At 47.1% G+C, this 18,270-nt stretch overlaps 1 protein-coding gene across 2 annotated transcripts in view; it reads right to left on the bottom strand.

Moving 5' to 3' along the window:
- The window catches only part of UNC13B (unc-13 homolog B), a 227,334-nt gene that overhangs the window by 187,655 nt on the left and 21,409 nt on the right, over positions 1-18,270 (bottom strand). For both annotated transcript variants that reach the window (XM_076362991.1, XM_076362992.1), the window contains exons 2-4: positions 7,925-7,954; positions 5,686-5,785; positions 26-143 (exon numbers count right to left, since the gene is read on the bottom strand). In XM_076362991.1, coding sequence (XP_076219106.1) covers positions 26-143; positions 5,686-5,785; positions 7,925-7,954 — 248 coding nt within the window. The remainder of the gene's footprint in view (positions 1-25; positions 144-5,685; positions 5,786-7,924; positions 7,955-18,270) is intronic.

Below are 18,270 nucleotides of genomic sequence, written 5' to 3'. Positions count from 1 at the left end.
TATAAAGCTTCTGTGTCAGCTTAACCTCATCAGATTGGTGAATGGCCTTCAGAGCAATCCACACGGTCCCAACCAGGGTGTCCCAGATCAGTCCTTTGTTCCATACTTCAACAATTAGGCCCAGGTCCAGCCGACTGATCTCACTGCAAGAAAAGAAAATGCAGCACAGGTAAGGAAAAAGCAGAATACAGCCTAATTCTGCTTTAGGTTCTGCATTACTGCCATGATTATACCAGTGAACTCTTTCCACGCAGCTGTGTCAAGCTACAGAGAGCTTCTGGAAGCATGTGGTTGAGGCGGCTCATACACACAGGGAACACTCACAGTTGAACACTCACAGTTTAACACTAACTACACAAAGATTGCAAACTAAAACCCTGAGCTATCTCACACGTGGACTGACAATTGAGAACTCATCTCAGCACCTACATACACAGGAGGAGGAAGGGTATCTTGGGCCAAAGCCAAGAGGTGAGATGTTCTTTGTCATCAGGCACCCCACTTCTAATAAAGTGGGTGTCTCCTTTCCCTTGGCAGCACAGCAATACAAGCGTACTCTGGCAGGTCCAAACATGCCAATACTTACCTGTGCGTGGAGCTGCCGCACACCAAAAGTAACAGTCTCAAACCCAGCATAGCTGCATCAGCAGCACTACCTATTGCTCAGGGCTGTGTTGCACTGCTTCTGCTCCAGCACTAGCTTCTTCCTCTGCGTGACACTGCAAGGCTTTGAGCCGTGTGAATCTCTGGCAGCAAGCGGCAATACAGCCACACAACCACCAAGTGCCAAGTTCTTGGAAAAACTTATCTGAAGGTTCTCATGAACATCTTTGCTCTCAGTAAGGAAAGGATGCATCTCAAATTCGCTTCTTCCCAATGCTTCACAGCATTTATGCCTCCCTCCTTCATGCTGGTTAATAACATGCCTACTTAAGAACAGTGTAACACATGCACAGCCTGAATGTTGGTAAAAACAACAAGGTAGAGAAGAATCCTGAGCTGCCTGTTGATACGCAACTGTCTCACACTTATCATGAAGAAAGGCTGTTATTCCTACTTCTTTGAGCTCGGGACTTCCCCCTAGTGCAACCGCTAATCCCCAAAAGTAGGTATCTTGGACACACAGTGCTGCTGCCCGCTGTCCTTCTGTCCAAATGTATCCATAGTAAGTTTATCAAGGGAATTTAAAAGCACATTAGTCGCTAATTCCTATAGACTGCCATCATAGCCAAAAAAAAGAACTGCTGCAAATCCCAGTGTCTATTTGAGCTTTGCCCCAGAGTCTTCTTACAACTTTAAAAGAGAATATTGTATCTACAAGGTTCAAGACAAACCCTACAGCTACAGCAAAGCACATTAATATCTATTTTAAACCCAAGTGCTTCTGTTCTTAAGCACTTTAAGGACACAGGAATTGAGGTCAGGAGTGTCCCGTACTTGGGTGACTCGGTCTACATAGTTCAAAATCAAGCCATTACACAGGCTTATTATGAGTTTACTGCTAGCATCCTGAAATTGAGTCTCCAGCTCCCTCTATTTGGATATGGCTACTCAATACGGTCAAGCTAACAACTAGCCACCTGCACCATCACTATTCTGCTTGCCTCTTGAAGTTGATACTTATCTGATTGCACAAACTTGCAATAACAACAGAAATGACTGATTTTCTGCTGGCTGGACTAGTGTGAGGCCAGAAAGGGAAGGGAAGAAATACTGTATTTTCAGGCACACTGTAAAACCACGTTCTTTGCTTCAACATACATTGACAGAGCAAGACATTGATCATAAGACACCCAACGGACTTCTGTACAGAACTCCACACCACAGGTCACCGGATAAGAATAAAAAAATAAAAGATTTTCAGTACAGTGGCTTTGACTGCCTTTGTGTCTCCCTTTCTCCACCTTCTGGTTAGATGCAGAATAGCTTCAAAGAACAAAAGACCCGAGATTGGAATTTGGTGTCCCTCCCTTTCCACACACACATAGAATTTAAATGAAAGAATTTTCTAACAACTTCAACACAGATTTAATCATCATGTTCTAAACATCAGTTTGCACTTTCACTCAAGAGGTGCTTGCTACAAATATGCAGTTCTTTTAAAGCTGCTTCAAAATTAGAAGATGTCCCCAAAGAAGACATTAAAGTGCTTTGCTGGTCTGGTAAATAAGCAAATCTCAAACATCCCCAGAGTCCCCAGTTCTGAAGTGTTACGTCTCACAAGGAGTTTGGAAGCAAAAACAACGAACAGAAACAAAGCATTTTCTTGGTTGCAGTCTATTCTTCCACTATGCCTCATAAAAAAAGGTAAACACAAACACAGACAGTAAAAGCATCCTTCCCTCAGGGAAAAACTACTGTGTTCAAAAGCCTTTTCCAACTTCAGAAAGAAAAAGAGCAAACCAGTGAATAGTAGTATTGGAATATCAGTGCTATTTCTCCTGGGACAACTTAATGCACACAGGATCATGCAAAACACGTTCCTTGCCACATGTAATATTTTTGTTATAAAGAAACATCAGGACAACTGTGTTGTTGCTTGGCTAAAGCAGGGACAATAATGGCAAGGAAGTTCAGCTAATATTCTGCTTTCATATCCCCTAGCAACTAATCATGGAGTGGCACAGTGACCTTACAGCATGCTAGGTAAGCTCCCAGCTGATACTGGAGAGCAGTTCCAGGAGCTGTTTGAGGGGAAGAAGGAGGAACAACCATGAGAGCCATCATCCAGCACAAAGACGTGCCATCCTTAAATCACTGGTGAGCAGCCTCCTCTGTAGCTGGCCATGTTTAAAGGTAGTTCCTGCCCACAGGTTGAACACAAATCACAGGAAGAATGAGTTAGTAGTTTGGGTATGGGCATGTGATTTGGCAGACAGGTACAATTCCCTGCCCTAACCTTACCCCAGTCCTGCATGGTTTACGTCAGTGATAACCACAGCTTCTGTCTGACCAGGAACTGCAGAGCTAAGAAGATGGTAGTATTCAGGAGCACACGTCTTTCAACCAGATGCCAAAGGATAGACTCCAGATTCTCCGTGCAGAAGCACACACCTCATGTGCTGCTCCAAAAGCAGAGTGTCACAAAACAAGGGAGATGGGAGCACAGCTATGATGGCAACACTGTACTGACCCAGGTGAACTCCTCAACCAGAGGCAAAAGCTTCCCACTTTTGGCAGAGGAGAACCAACTGCTGCTGGATTGGAAAACATACTTACAAAATCCCATGCGGGTCTCTTGCTACGGATACTATGCAAGCACCTCAGACCCAGTCAAAAACAGCAGCACTAGCTTTGACTCCACAAGATGAGCACAACATCATTCCCCCCCCCACAACAGCAGTGTCCATGCCAAGTTCAGAGAAAAGCACCTGGAGTCCAGGATTTAGTAAATTTAGTTCACTCTGTCTTACAAAGCTATAGAAACAGAAGCAGATGCAATATATCAATGAGTCATTCATCCACCAGCAAGAAAACCACCATTCTAAAAGACACTGGGAAATCCCTGGCTATGTGTCAGGACTATGAGGACCAGAGCAAATCAGAGGTGCCAACTGCACCAGAAACCCTGGGAGAGCTGGAACTGGTTCTGCTGCTCATGGCAGGGACTGGCAGCCCCTCAAGCTGCAGCAGGGGAGCTGGAAAACACATTCATGGGCACCAGGCCAATGGCAAAAAACATCAACACAGAGCAGCTCCCACACTGAGCTAACCAGGATCACCATGTTGAGGCCCTGAATGCCCTAACAGCAGCCCTTAATTGCCCTGACCAGCCTCACCAGTGGCCTCCACCCACACCTTCTTCCTATGACCCAGGAGCTCCATTTAAGCTCAGCTACGGGCCCTCAGTCCTTGCCCAAGCTATGTTGTAGGTGTGTGTGGCAGGCTGACCCTGGCTGGATGCCAGGTGCCTACCAAAGCTGCTCTATCACTCCCCCCCTCAGCTGGACAAGGAAGAGAAAACATAACGAAAGGCTCATGGGTCAAGATAAGGAGCGGGAGAGATCATTCACCAATTACCATCATGGGCAAAACAGACTTGACTTGGGGAAATTAGTTTAACTTATTACCAACCGAATCAGAGTAGGATAATGAGAAATAAAAAACAAATCTTAAAAACACCTTCCTCTCACCCCTCCCTTCTTCCCAGGCTCAACTTCACTCCCAATTTTCCCTACCTCCTCCCCACCAGCTGCGCAGGGGGACGAGGAATGGGGGTTGCGGTCCGTTCCATCACACATTGTCTCTGCCGCTCCTTCCTCCTCAGGGGAAGGACTCCTCACACTCTTCCCCTGCTCCAGCGTGGGGTACCTCCCACGGGAGACAGTCCTCCACGAACTTCTCCAACATGGGTCCTTCCCACAGGCTGCAGTTCTTCACGAACTGCTCCAGCGTGGGTCCCTTCCACGGGGTCACAAGTCCTGCCAGCAAACCTGCTCCAGCGTGGGCTCCTCTCTCCATGGGTCCACAGCTCCTGCCAGGAGCCTGCTCCAGTACGGGCTTCCCACGGGGTCACAGCCTCCTTTGGGCATCCACCTGCTCTAGCGCTGGGTCCTTCACGGGCAGATGTCTGCTCCACCATGGACCTCCATGGGCTACAGGGGGACAGCCTGCCTCACCAAGCTCTTCACCACGAGCTGCAGGGGAATCTCTGTTCCGGTGCCTGGAGCACCTCCTCCTCCTCCTCCTTCACTGACCTTGGTGTCTGCAGAGTTGTTCCTCTCACATATCCTCACTCCTCTCTCCAGCTGCAACTGCTGTTGCGTGACAACTTTTTCCCCCTTCTTAAATATGTTACCACAGAGGCACTACCACCGTCACTGATGGGCTCAGCCTTGGCCAGCAGCAGGTCCAACTTGGAGCTGTCTGGCATTGGCTCCATCAGACATAGGGGAAGCTTCTAGCAGCTTCTCACAGAAGCCACCCCTTTAGCCCCCATGCTACCAAAACCTTGCCACGCAAACCCAATACAGTGTGTTTGTCTCCAGGTTAGCCACAGCTGTGCCCATGCCTGGCCATGGACTACATCAATCCAGACCCAACCCACAGACTGACTTCCCAGCCCAGCCTCAGACTTGCCTCATCACTATGGACCTGACCGGCAATTGCTGGACTATGCCTGACCCTGATTATCATTACCAGACACATCCCTGAGCCTGACTTGCTAACTTGCACTCCCAGCTTGACCTCACACCTGCCTCATTACTACGAACTTGTCTGATGACCTGACCCCTCGGCAGACACTGGCCTGATCCTTAGGCAGGCCCCGCTTGCACTGCTCAGGTACTGTGGGACTGGGCCTCGGCTGGAGAGGACGCTGCCCTACCAGCCATCCTACCACACTCTGCTTCTGGCTCCCTATCCCTGCGGGAGCCGCCGGCCTTAGAGCTGTGTGTCAGGGTGCAGTGAAGAACAGGAATCCAGGCAACCCGGTACTGTTAAAGAACACAGGCTACTCCAGCCAGTCCGTGGCACCAGCAGAGACAATCTTCCAACACACATCTCCTTCAGGACAGGTCAGTGTGTACAACAGAAAAGCAAATGATTTAGGTTGTCACCAGGCTTGCGTATTTTACCTACTTAAGTACTCCAATTTATACAACACAATAGCAGCTCCATATAAACGTCAGTGCTGTGGAAGGACTCAACCACAAGCACCTCATCGCTGCGCAACACCGTACTTACAACATGAAGTCCTGTTCCCAGCAGGGTTCGTCACCTCGCACGGCTACCGTCGTGCTCTTCACATTTTGCACTTTCAGGGTCACATACGTATTGAATTTATCTGGGGAACGAGAGGCAAAAAGTTATCTCCTTCCCTATACCCTTTCATCACAAAAGCACAACGTTTCAAGGTTTTCATTCCGTACATTGCATCCCAGGGGGACCCATAACGAAAAGCCCATATGGGAAGACATCACTGGGTTAAGGAGCCAAATGTTCAAGATGTTTTTCACCTGCCATCAAGTTTTCAATCACAGTTTTTTAGAAATTCATGCACAAACAAACAAAAACAGGCAACTAAGCACTTGCAGTAAGTCAGGGACGAAGAAAGTGTAAAATCCTGAAGAACACAGACACTTCATGTGTAAGATGCTGCTTACTGAAATGCAGACGAGAGGAAGAAGAGACAGTCTGAAGGAATAGAGGCTGTTGTGCAGACAACGCAGAGCAAAAAACAAACTTGCAAAACATACAAGCAAGAAGCAGTTGAGCTGACCATATCATCCCTTCCCTTCTGACCCAACTGCTCTCCTAGTTCCAACCTGGTTTTCCACCACTGAGTCCACAAAGAACTTTATGAACCAGTCAGGGTCAGAAGGCAAATACAGTGATTCATGCTAAATGTGCTAAAACTGATCTGTATTGCTTAAACCAGCTGACCTAGAAGAACCACGTTACACTCACATTTTGACAAGACAGGCTTTGTTTAGATGTTTTGCTTTTTATTTTAACTTTGAAGAAAAAGCCTGGAACAACTTTTTTCCTAGGTGCTGCTATTTCTTTATTAATAAAACCAAAACCAGCCAAGCACAGACGCATATAAAGTCTGAATATCAGCACCTCAGAATGATCAAACTCCCTTTCAAGGTAAGTTACCACCTCAGACCTATCTATCGGTTTCATCAAGCCTGCAACAAGACATATGCTAAGTAGCTAGAAAGCAGTGTATACATTTTAATACTTCAGTGTTCTGCTGCATTGCTAGTAAGTTAGATCACAGTCCATTTTAATACCACCAAAATTCACATGCATCATTGCTGTGGGCTACTATAGCATGTCCCAGCATCAAGCTTCAAATATCCTAACAGAAAGGGAGGAAAGGGAAACTACATGATCCAGAAGCTCAGGAAGAAGTCACTGAAAGTCAGATTCCCTCATATCTACCTACACCACTTGCATCCTCCTGGGACACTGGGCTTGTCAGTGAAACCATATGCTTGAGTTGAGTTAAATCTAGACTACAGGACAAATATTTTGCAGCCGTAAGCAGGCTTCTTGATTAGAGAAAGGATAAAATACACATAGTCTCCCTTCCAGTCTGGGCACTCAGCTTTCCTTCCCTGGAAATTCAAGGTTGGTACACGCACAGATCTTGACACACACAGATCTCGACATGACATGGAGCATGGACAAGGAGACCTGGGAAGCTTTCAGCTATAACCCGAGGATGGCTATATCAAGAGAATAAAGCTGAACAAATAAGTCATGAATACAGCTGTGCAATTGCTTCAGATCTAAACACTTGAATAGCTGTTATTCCAGAAGCAAACTGCTTATTCTTTTGTAAACTGTACATCAAATTTCATTCAATAAACGTATTTACCTGCTAAGGGATTCCTTGCTAGGTACTGAACCACAGTGAAATAGTTGCCTAGACTGTAAATTCTGGGTATCACCAGCTCTTTGTTTTTATTTTATTATGCAGACACAAAACCTGGCAGATGGGATTTCAATCCCAAGCACAGCCATTACGGACTGCCACGTAAGAGAATGAATCAACTCTGCGGTACCATCCAGCAACCCCGATCAGGATCAAGGAGGCACTGAGTCCAGACAGGCACACACCAGTTCTGCTCGGCAGACATTTTCAGATCCTGTTTTTAACAGGGACAGAGGAAGGACGAGAGGAAAGGGCAGGATGGGGCGGGAATTGGTGACAGTAAAGGAACATCTTTCCTCATCCATCACCTGTTCAGGTGAGGTGAGCAGATAGAGGTTTCTCAGCACTGTGATACCAGGTCACATCCTCAAGCTTTTTACTAACTCAGACTGCCTGGACTCTCAGGGTAGCTTTTGTCACTCCTAAGGAGAACATGGAGGAGCAAAAAGGAGGTAGATGAAAACTGGAGGGAGCAGCACAAGCAGGAGTGAGAGAGCAGGTGTCACCATTGGTGCAAACAAGTAGCAGAGCATGGCTTACCTGGTGGTCCTTGGAGTTTAGCTTTTTTTACTGTAAAGAGAAAAAAGGAAAAGAAAAAAAAAAGATACTGTTAGTGATTTTGTCCTGCTACAGTTTCATTTGAGTCAGAGCGTCACAGGGCATCGCATTAATTGGACAACATCCCTCAGTAGAGGCCTGGTAGCTGGAAATCCTCACTCATTTTAACAGTTTAACAGTTCTGGAGGCAAAACCTTTTCTGTACCCCACCTCAACTCTCTAAATCGATGCCTTTAAAAAATAATCATAGGATTAATGTTTGGAAAGCAGCATGATACAGCTAATGCAAAGCAATTTCAAAACCAGTCCTTTGCAACTAGAGGTTATTGCTGCTTAGCAAGATGTCATTTCATACCACCTCACTTACACAGTTACAGACACTCTAGAAGAAATAAACATTTCTTTAAAAACAAAGAATCTTTCCTCAACAGTGCAGAGCAGACTTTCGACCAAAACTTGCAAATAATCAAGCCTGAATAGTAGCTCTATAGTATGACATCTGTAAACCAAATTAACCCGCTATGCTGAATAAGCAGCAGTCTAAACTCAAATGTCACTTCTCTGAGCTCTCCTCGGTTAATTTAATTCCAGGACAGTATTTATCAAAAACAATGGTTAGAACATAAAACAGCCCTGGCTCTTATCTCACTGGATGGAGAAAGGTCCATGTCTACCTAGGGGAGATTTTGTTTACATTTCTCTTTTGCAAGCTCATATCCTCACTGCTATTGCTAAGTGTAAGCACTAAGAGAAGACATCTCTAGGCTCCAGCTAGTTTTCCCAGTGGAAAACTAACACTGAGAAGAAAACATATTTAACAAGCTAGGAAGCAAGACACACCTGAGAACAAAAAGATTTAAAAGCTGGTGTAAGTGAAGTTTCCCCCAGAAAACAGAGCACCCAACACTTACTAAGGCTCACAGAGTCTAACTTACAAGATTAATGTTCTAGAAAGGAACATTAAAAAATAAAAATACAAATAGCCCTTACACAGTTACATGCACTGAGCTGCAACGGAGTGTGATGCTGGAGAACACCCTTACTATTTGAGAAATTCTCCTTTGCAAGCATTTACAGTCCAGGCAGGTGTTTGCATGAAGGAAATGCTGTACCAGGTACAGTATGAGCCAGAGGCGTCTCAAACAGAAGTTAGGAAAGCTGTAGCTTTTACCTAGACTGCCAAGGCCCACAAGCCTTTAGGCCCAAAATAAACAGGTTCATTTTTTCCCAGGTTCAGGGCCTGAAGCATTCCTGATGCTAAACCTAATGGTGCAAGCAAAACATATAATGGTGGGAGCCAGTGTTCCTGCTGACTAAAGATGCAGATTCCTTTTTAATCTCCGAATCAATCAGATTATTTAACCACTGAGAAACAGGCAGGGCAACCTACCCACTTTCTAGGTGCCTTTGGATACCACACAAAAGCAGGCATTTCATGAAATACTGCCCTGGAGCAGGCAGACACCAGCTTATGTCTGATCCTCCCCTCTCCCCCCCTTCGCAAGAGGCAGGAGACAAAGAACCAAGTGCATGTGCTTGAGGGAAGGAAAAAAGGAGAAAGAGGGCAGGGGACGCACAGTAAGCTTCAGTTGGTCTCTCTCTCTGTCCGTAACAAGCTCCACTGCCATTAGCAGGGAAGCAGAGGCAACCCCAGTGTGGGAATTTGATATTATTTGTCAAAAAAGCAGCCAGAGTGGGCCAATGGCTCCTAGACACAGAGACAAGACACTGCCTCTGCAGCAAGTGATATGCAAACTAAGAGACAGATGCTGTCTGTACATTGTGGTCTTAACCTCTAAATATTAAGAGGTTCATTTGATGAAAGGCAGCAAACCCTGCTGAAAAGAGTGCCCATGTGGGGCTTCAGGAAGAGCTGTCCCAGGGCTTGCAGCAACAGGGATATCCTGGGGCAGCAGCAAGGCTAAACGAAGATCACAAGCCTGCTACAGACCCACATAAAAAAGTCTTGTATCTTGAGTATCTACCAGGAATGAACCCCAATGCCCCTAGGCAACCTGCATGTAATAAATTACAACTTTAGTTGCAGAAGCAGAGCTTGTAAGAGCGGGATCACAAACCCGGGAGTCTCATCTCACCAGTAATCTTTTGCTCTATCTTCAAGTTTACACAGCATGTCCAAAAAGTTCCCATGAAAAGTGACTTGGACATGTTTTTATTTTGTTAGCCCACTGGAAAACACTTCCTAGGGGTGTGTAAAAACCATTGCGAAGGTGCAGCTCCCACAACATCTCAGGATCAGGACTGGCCGTGAGACCGCAGGGTTCCCCACACGACAGGGTGAGTGTCCAGGAGCTCAGAGCTGGAAAGAACCATTAGACGCTGCCAAGACTCAGCCTGTTTGTCAGCCCAGGGAATTCACAGGTCAGGTGCAATGCGCCGAACAGCATGCACCATGCCACTGCCGAAGGACCACAGCTTTGGAAAGGCACAATAAGGTTAACTTCCCTAGGGAAACTTTTGTACCCACACCTGCTCATTCTGTCTCCTTAGAGGTCCTCTATGCCACATGCTCAAGAAAGGACACAAAGGAATAACGAAGTCGTGAAGAAGCCTGACACATTAACAGTTAATTACTCAGTGTTACAACACAGGCTGAAGACTCATTGCTACTCCAGGGGCAGGGGGACAGCAGGCTGAAATCAAGCCATGTGAAACTACATTTTAGAAAATAAAATCTGTATCATAAAAGGAAACCATTCTCTAGAGCACTCAGCAACACCAAGTTTTACAGATACAGTTGCTTCTGCATTGCCAGGAAGTAAAAACCTGAAGACAAAGTAAGTCAAAGGTCTTGATCAGAGATTTCCTGACTCACGCCCATCCATCCCACAGGCACTTCTGGGCTCTGGGGAAGACCCATTTTTAAACTATCTGGAAATGTTAAATTCTATTCAGTTTCAAATGGCTTCTCTCGGCAAACTGGGCAGCACAGAAAGTCCAGCCATTCAGAGACAAACACTGAACTACACTGAACCATAATCCTCCTACGCCACTGCAACACTGTATGGGAAAGACCCCAGGGAGGGAATGAAAACAATAGAAAATTAGAAAGGAAAGTGAGACCCAGCGCTTTGCACTGCCATGTGCGAGCACTGCACAATACAGACGCACAGAGATGCACCTGCTCTCACTGTGCAAGTGAATATTCATTTAATTACTAAAAAAGACTTGAGCGTATCAGAGACACAGCTACTGCACCTCAGTTCGAAGAGCTATTAGAAAGCAGATGGGTTGCACTGAAATAACTGGATGCAAATTAGACAGACAGATACAAAAGCAACTTAAATTTATGTAAACATTCAATTCATCCAGAGATTTTTCTCTCTGGGAATCTCTCACCATTTTGATGTTACTCTAAATAAGGAGAAAATTAAAAAATTAAGTTGAAGTCTTGCCTGCAACTTAAAAAAAAAAGGCACTACAGGATTCCAGAGGCTCTACAGCTGTCAGTTACAAAAGGCTGGAGTCAGACAGACTCCTAAAGACTAGGAAAGGAAAATACAAGCCAGAGATTGCAAAAAAGGTCCAGAATCATTGTGGAAGGGTGGAAAAACAACAGCAGAACATATATCTGAGTATTCTTAAACTCAGTTCTACAGAGAATTTCTTGCTATCCACTTATTTTTCAATCAGTCTGAAGGATAATTTTTTCCTGACTAGGTGCCCCATACACCAGCCAGAGAATTAAAATTGAGCATGCCAAATTACTGCGATGTTCAGACAACACATTGCTCAAACCTCCTAGGCAGGAACACGCTTGTACTCAGTTAAAGGGAACCTGGGTGTTCTAAACATCTGCAGATTCGAGATCACCTTTAACATTGGCTTGCAAATCAGAGGGATGCAGGCACAGGGAGTGCCTGAGCAGATGGCCAAAAGATTACATCCTAACTAAATCCAGCACATGACTTACGAGCCGGTCATTCACCACATTACAACAAAATCTACATCCTTACACAGAGGCCAGTAAAGTGCCATGGGGGGGCTATGGGAGAAATTAGAAGAATGAAAGGGTGCAGTTTAATTAGTGCTCTTAAAAAGAAATGCAACGCTGAAAGCGGAACATTCAAAATGCATTTTCATGATCAGCAATTTGACAAATAGCTTCCTCTTCCCTGTGAAACACAAATGCAATGTTAATGTGTTTGAGAGCACTCTAACTTCTACAGTAACCATTCCCAGCTGAACAGCAGAATCGATACATATTTCCATTTCACTCTGTGCTTTTCTCACCTCTGCCAGGTGCTCAGACTTCAGTGCACAGTGATATGCAGCACTAGGTGCAAAGGTTGCTTAAGCAACAGAAATAAGAGACCACAGCAAAACACTCATACTACCCAAGGCTAAGTCAACACACCAAATTCACGGCCTGTGCACCCTGCAGCATGCACGCAGAGGGAGGGAATCCCTTCTGGAGGGAAGCGCTGGTAGCCCTTCAGGTCTGTTAGCATTTTCTATAACTGAGCCTTTGGTAATAATTTTGCTGTCTGAACCCTGCACCAACAGCTATAGCACATGCCCTCATTGTAGAGCTAGAAACTCAACACCTCCTGCTCACTTCTTGAAAGCTATTTATAAAACCCATGAGAGACTGGCAAGTGGCCGCAAGACTGGTGCATCTAACAAGGACTGTTCCATCCCTGGGGATCCCATCCTGACACACAGGTACCTTTCCCTCCCCTGGAAATCAAAACATTTTACATGCACAGCCCCTGCACATCCTCACTTCCCACCTGAGGGCAAGGAGCCCTTGTCTTCCCCACTACCTGAAACCAAAAGGTGCTCCAGGCTGTAGGAAGCAGAGGCCATGCAGTGACCTCACCCCTGATTTTAACTCAGTCACTGTTTTGTTTCACATGATCCCTATAAAAGTCCAGCAGCATCAGAGGTATGCTATTAAAATCAACTGCACGTGCCACAGCAGAACAGCAGTACTGACTGTGCCGTGAAACTCTTCTCATCCCTTCGTAACTCTAAGAAAGAAAGAGCTGGATAAAACAGCAGTTTAATGGTTTTCCGAGCCTCTTATGAGGATTCGACATGTCACAGCCACTTTGGTATTCCCAGCCTGAGACAGGTTTAAAAAGGCAGGCTCCACTGCATTCTCATACATTCAGAGCTAATTTATGTTCAGAAGGAAAAGGTTTTCCCGTACTAGCTCAGAGTAAGGATAATTGCACAGGAGGCCCCAGGGACCCACTGGCACTCAGCAGCACCTCAACAGCCTCTGCTGTAACTGCAGAGAGCCCAGAGCAGGGTCCGCTTGGGCTCCGTCTCCTTGTGGCAGAGCCCTGCTGAGCTGGGGTGGTTATCGCAGCCGAGAGACTCCAGCCTCAGGGGCCACCGAGAGACAAGAGACTTAAGTCACATTTATTACTTTATGCTTTGTCTTTCTGCCAGCAAAAACAAACCACTGGTTTACATATAAACACTGTTCCACTCGAGTGGGGAAGAGAGCACTTTATGCACCACCGTATTCCCTTCGCGAATGACGTGACGGAAACACAGTGGGTACCTTCATGTACCAACAGACGTAAAAGCTGAGACTGCATTCACAGAAAACAGAGGATAACATTTTGTCATTGCTTGATGTGAATGGAGGGCCAGGCTGACCAGAGAACTGCTCTGCTGCCAGAAGGAAGAAGAGCCACTGCGAAAAGCCACTTTCCTCGGTAACTGGCAGAGAGCAGGAGCATAGCGCAGATTTCCATCAGTACCTGAAGAATTAAGCTTGCATCTAGGGGCTGAATGATTCTGACAATACCTGAAATAGCCCTTCAAAAAATTCATCACCTGTTTGAGACAACTGTGGAGGAATCCATATAGCCTCAAAAGCAAGCCATCAGTACCACTAAATTTACCTCGACTGAACAGAGAGATCGATCTGCTCTAATAAGTATACAGAATAAATGGAATGGACACAATATGAGTTTATTAATTTTTAATAGTTCATCAAAATGAAAAAACCCACCACTTTTACATTGCAGTTCCCATTCATGTAGCAAAGAGCTTTCTTCAATTTGACCACTCTAAATGCCCACAGGACAACTTGACTCTCTCAAAGCCCTGGGAACCGTATCAAAGAAAGGGAAGGTATGCTCACTTCAGCAACCAAGCGCATCTAAAAAGCAACTACTATCGCGCTTGGATTTTTCTCAGGAAGGAGGGGGAAAAAAAAAAAATATATATATATTCTATTCTGTTGCCTGTGGTAGCAAATTGATCTGCCCAAGGGATTTCCATTTTGCCAGATGTCTTGAGAATGAATTAGAATCCCTCCTAATTCACATTAATTAGCATCTTCCTGCTCAGATGATCTGCAAATTCATTACCCTGTCCAGAGACATACAAAGCTACTAAGTTTATTTGATTTACAATACGATTTCCAACAAACAGCTTTCTAACAGTCACTCCACCCTTTGTGCCCACTGGACAGTGACTGATAGCAGCTGGGACACGTACCACTGCTTTGAAGGGTTTTTGAGGTTCCTGTGCTAAGAGGAGACACACTAAACACTAACCCCATTTAACTTCAGCACCATTTCATATAGCAAATCCAGGAAAGCACTACATAAAGTACACATCCCAATAACCCTCCACGCTGCTAAACCTCACTAGATGCTCCCCTGTCCATCTGTAAATTCTCCGGTCAGTTAAGATCCAGGACTTACACGCACACAAGTGTCACAACCCGCAGGTAGACAGCACCTGCCCTGTTTCCCCCCACAGCCCAGACACCCCATACCTTGGGGCTGACAGACACTTCCAGTCCTGATGGGACACTGCAGCTGCTGCCGGGTTCTGCTTACTATGCTTCACCCCACCATTTGTCTCCTGCCAGAATTTTCACAGCCCCAGGCTCAGCATCCCACCACCTATATGGGCCAAACTTTGGTGAGCAAAGTACTGAAATCAACCCAGAAAAAGCCTAGCTTTTATATATAAAAGCTACATATCATTGTCTTGTCTAAATCTCTATCACTGCCATAGCCCACGGGCATCAGAGTGACATAGCACAGTGGCAATATATGTGGAGTATTCCACACTGTTTCATTCACACGAAGTTGGTAGAGCTAGCAGGACAACACGATGGCCAATCTACACAAACCCACAGTTAATATACTGTGCTGAACCAGTTATCAAATGAAAGATGTATCTGACTATTTTAGAATCATATAATCATTAAGGTTGTAAAAGACCTCTAAGATCATCGAGTCCAACCGTCGACCCAACACCACCATGCCCACTAAACCACGCCTCATCTACACGTCTTTTAAATACTTCCAGGGATGGGGACTCAACCACTTCCCTGGGCAGCCTCTTCCAATGTTTCACCACTCTTTCAGTTAAGAAATTTTTCCTCACGTCCAATCTAAACCTCCCCTGGCACAACTTGAGGCCATTTCCTCTCGTCCTATCGCTTGTTCCTTGGGAGAAGAGACCAACACCCACCTCGCTACAACCTCCTTTCAGGGAGTTGTAGAGAGCGATGAGGTCTCCCCTCAGCCTCCTTTTCTCCAGGCTGAACAACCCCAGTTCCCTCAGCCGCTCCTCAGAAGACTTGTTCTCCAGACCCTGCACCAGCCTCGTTGCCCTTCTCTGGACACGCTCCAGCACCTCAACGTCCTTCTTGTAGTGAGGGGCCCAAAACTGAACACAGTAGTCGAGGTGCGGCCTCACCAGGGCCGAGTACAGGGGCACCATCACTTCCCTACTCCTGCTGGCCACACTAGTTCTGATACAGGCCAGGATGTCATTGGCCTTCTTGGCCACCTGGGCACACTGCCGGCTCATGTTCAGCCGGCTGTCAACCAGCACCCCCAGGTCCTTTTCTGCCAGGCAGCTTTCCAGCCACTCTTCCCCAAGCCTGTACCGCTGCATGGGGTCGTTGTGACCCAAGTGCAGGACCCGACACTTGGCCTTGTTGACCCTCATACAGTTGGCCTCGGCCCATCCATCCAGCCTGTCCAGGTCCCTCTGCAGAGCCTTCCTACCCTCGAGCAGATCAACACTCCCGCCCAACTTGGTGTCATCTGCAAACTTACTGAGGGTGCACTCGATCCCCTCATCCAGATCATCGATGAAGATATTGAACAAGACCGGCCCCAAAACTGAGCCCTGGGGAACACCGCTCGTGACCGGCCGCCAACTGGATGTAACTCCATTCACCACAACTCTCTGGGCCCGGCCATCCAGCCAGTTTTTGACCCAGCGCAGAGTACACCTGTCTAAGCTGTGAGCCGCCAGCTTCTCGAGGAGAATGCTGTGGGAGTCGGTGTCAAAGGCCTTACTGAAGTCCAGGTAGACCACATCCACAGCCTTTCCCTCATCCACCAGGTGGGTCACCTGGTCATAGAAGGAGATCAGGTTGGTCAAGCAGGACCTGCCTCTCATGAACCCGTGCTGGCTGGGCCTGATCCCCTGGTTGTCCCGCTCATGCCTTGTGAGCACCCTCAAGATGAACCGCTCCATCATCTTCCCCGGCACCGAGGTCAGGCTGACAGGCCTGTAGTTCCCCGGATCCTCCTTCTGGCCCTTCTTGTAGATGGGCGTCACATTGGCAAGCCTCCAGTCATCCGGGACCTCCCCCATTAACCAGGACTGCTGATAAATGATGGAGAGTGGCTTGGCGAGCTCCTCCGCCAGCTCCCTCAGCACTCTCGGGTGGATCCCATCCAGCCCCATAGACTTGTGAGCATCCAGGTGGCGTAGCAGGTCATTGACTGCTTCCTCTTGGATTACGGGGGGGTTTATCCTGCTCGCCGTCCCTGTCCTCCAGCTCAGGCGGCTGAGTACCCTGAGGATAACTGGTCTGCCTGTTAAAGACTGAGGCAAAGAAGGCATTGAGTACCTCAGCCTTTTCCTCATCCTCAGTGACAATGTTCCCCCCCGCATCCAATAAAGGATGGAGATTCTCCTTGGCTCTCTTCTTGTCATTAATATATTTGTAAAAACTTTTTTTGTTGTCTCTAACGACAGCGGCCAGATTGCGTTCTAGCTGGGCTTTTGCCTTTCTCATTTCCTCTCTGCACGACCTAACAAGATCCCTGTGCTCTTCTTGAGTCGCCTGCCCCTTCTTCCACAAGTGGTAAACTCTCCTTTTTTCCTGAGTCCCAGCAAGAGCTCCCCGTTCAGCCAGGCCGGTCGTCTTCCCCACCCGTCCGTTCTTATGGCGTACAGGGACAGCCTGCTCCTGCGCCTTTAAGACTTCCTTCTTGAAGATCGTCCAGCCTTCCTGGACCCCTTTGCCCTTCAGGACTGTCTCCCAAGGGACTCTCTCAACCAGCGTCCTGAACAGGCCAAAGTCCACCCTCCAGAGGTCCATGGTTGCGGTTTTGCTGGTCCCCCTCCTTACTTCACCAAGAATGGAGAATTCTACCATTTCATGGTTGCTAAGCCCAAGATGGCCTCCAACCACCACATCTCCCACCAGTCCTTCTCTGTTAGTAAACAGCAGGTCGAGCGAGGCACCTCCCCTGGTAGGCTCACTTACCAGCTGTGTCAGGAAGTTGTCTTCCACACACTCCAGGAACCTCCTAGACTGCTTCCTCTCTGCCGTGTTGTATTTCTAGCAGACGTCCGGGAAGTTGAAGTCCCCCATGAGAACAAGGGCTAGCGATTGAGAGACTTCTGCCAGCCGCTTGTAGAACGCTTCATCCGCCCCTTCATCCTGGTTGGGTGGTCTGTAACAGACTCCCAGCAGGATATCTGCCTCGTTGGCCTTCCCCCTCATCCTTGCCCATAAACACTTGACCGTATCATCATCACAATCGTTGAGCTCTATACAGTCGAAGCACTCCCTAACATACAGGGCCACCCCACCGCCTCTCCTTCCTCGCCTGTCCCTTCTGAAGAGTCTATAGCCATCCATTGCAGCACTCCAATCGTGAGAGTCACCCCACCATGTTTCTGTGATGGCGACTAAGTCATATCTCTCCCGCTGCACAATGGCTTCCAGCTCCTCCTGTTTGCCGCCCATGCTGCGTGCATTGGTGTAGATGCACTTGAGCTGGGCTATTGATTTCGCCCCCAGCATCGGCACGCCACCCCTAGGCTCATCTCTAGCGAGCCTGGTTTTATCCCCTTCCCCCTTCAGACCTAGTTTAAAGCCCTCTCAATGAGCCCTGCCAATTCACAAGCAATGATCCTTTTCCCCCTGTGAGACAGCTGAACTCCATCTGCCGCCAGCAGGCCCGGTGCCATGTAAACCTCCCCATGATCAAAAAAGACAAAATTCCTCCGATGGCACCAGCCCCTGAGCCACGTGTTGATCAGGTGTGTTTTCCTGTTCCTTTCAGTATCCTTCC

The sequence above is a fragment of the Aptenodytes patagonicus genome, chromosome Z (assembly GCF_965638725.1).
Source record: "Aptenodytes patagonicus chromosome Z, bAptPat1.pri.cur, whole genome shotgun sequence".
NCBI lineage: Eukaryota > Metazoa > Chordata > Aves > Sphenisciformes > Spheniscidae > Aptenodytes > Aptenodytes patagonicus.
This window is presented reverse-complemented; position numbering and strand designations above follow the sequence as displayed.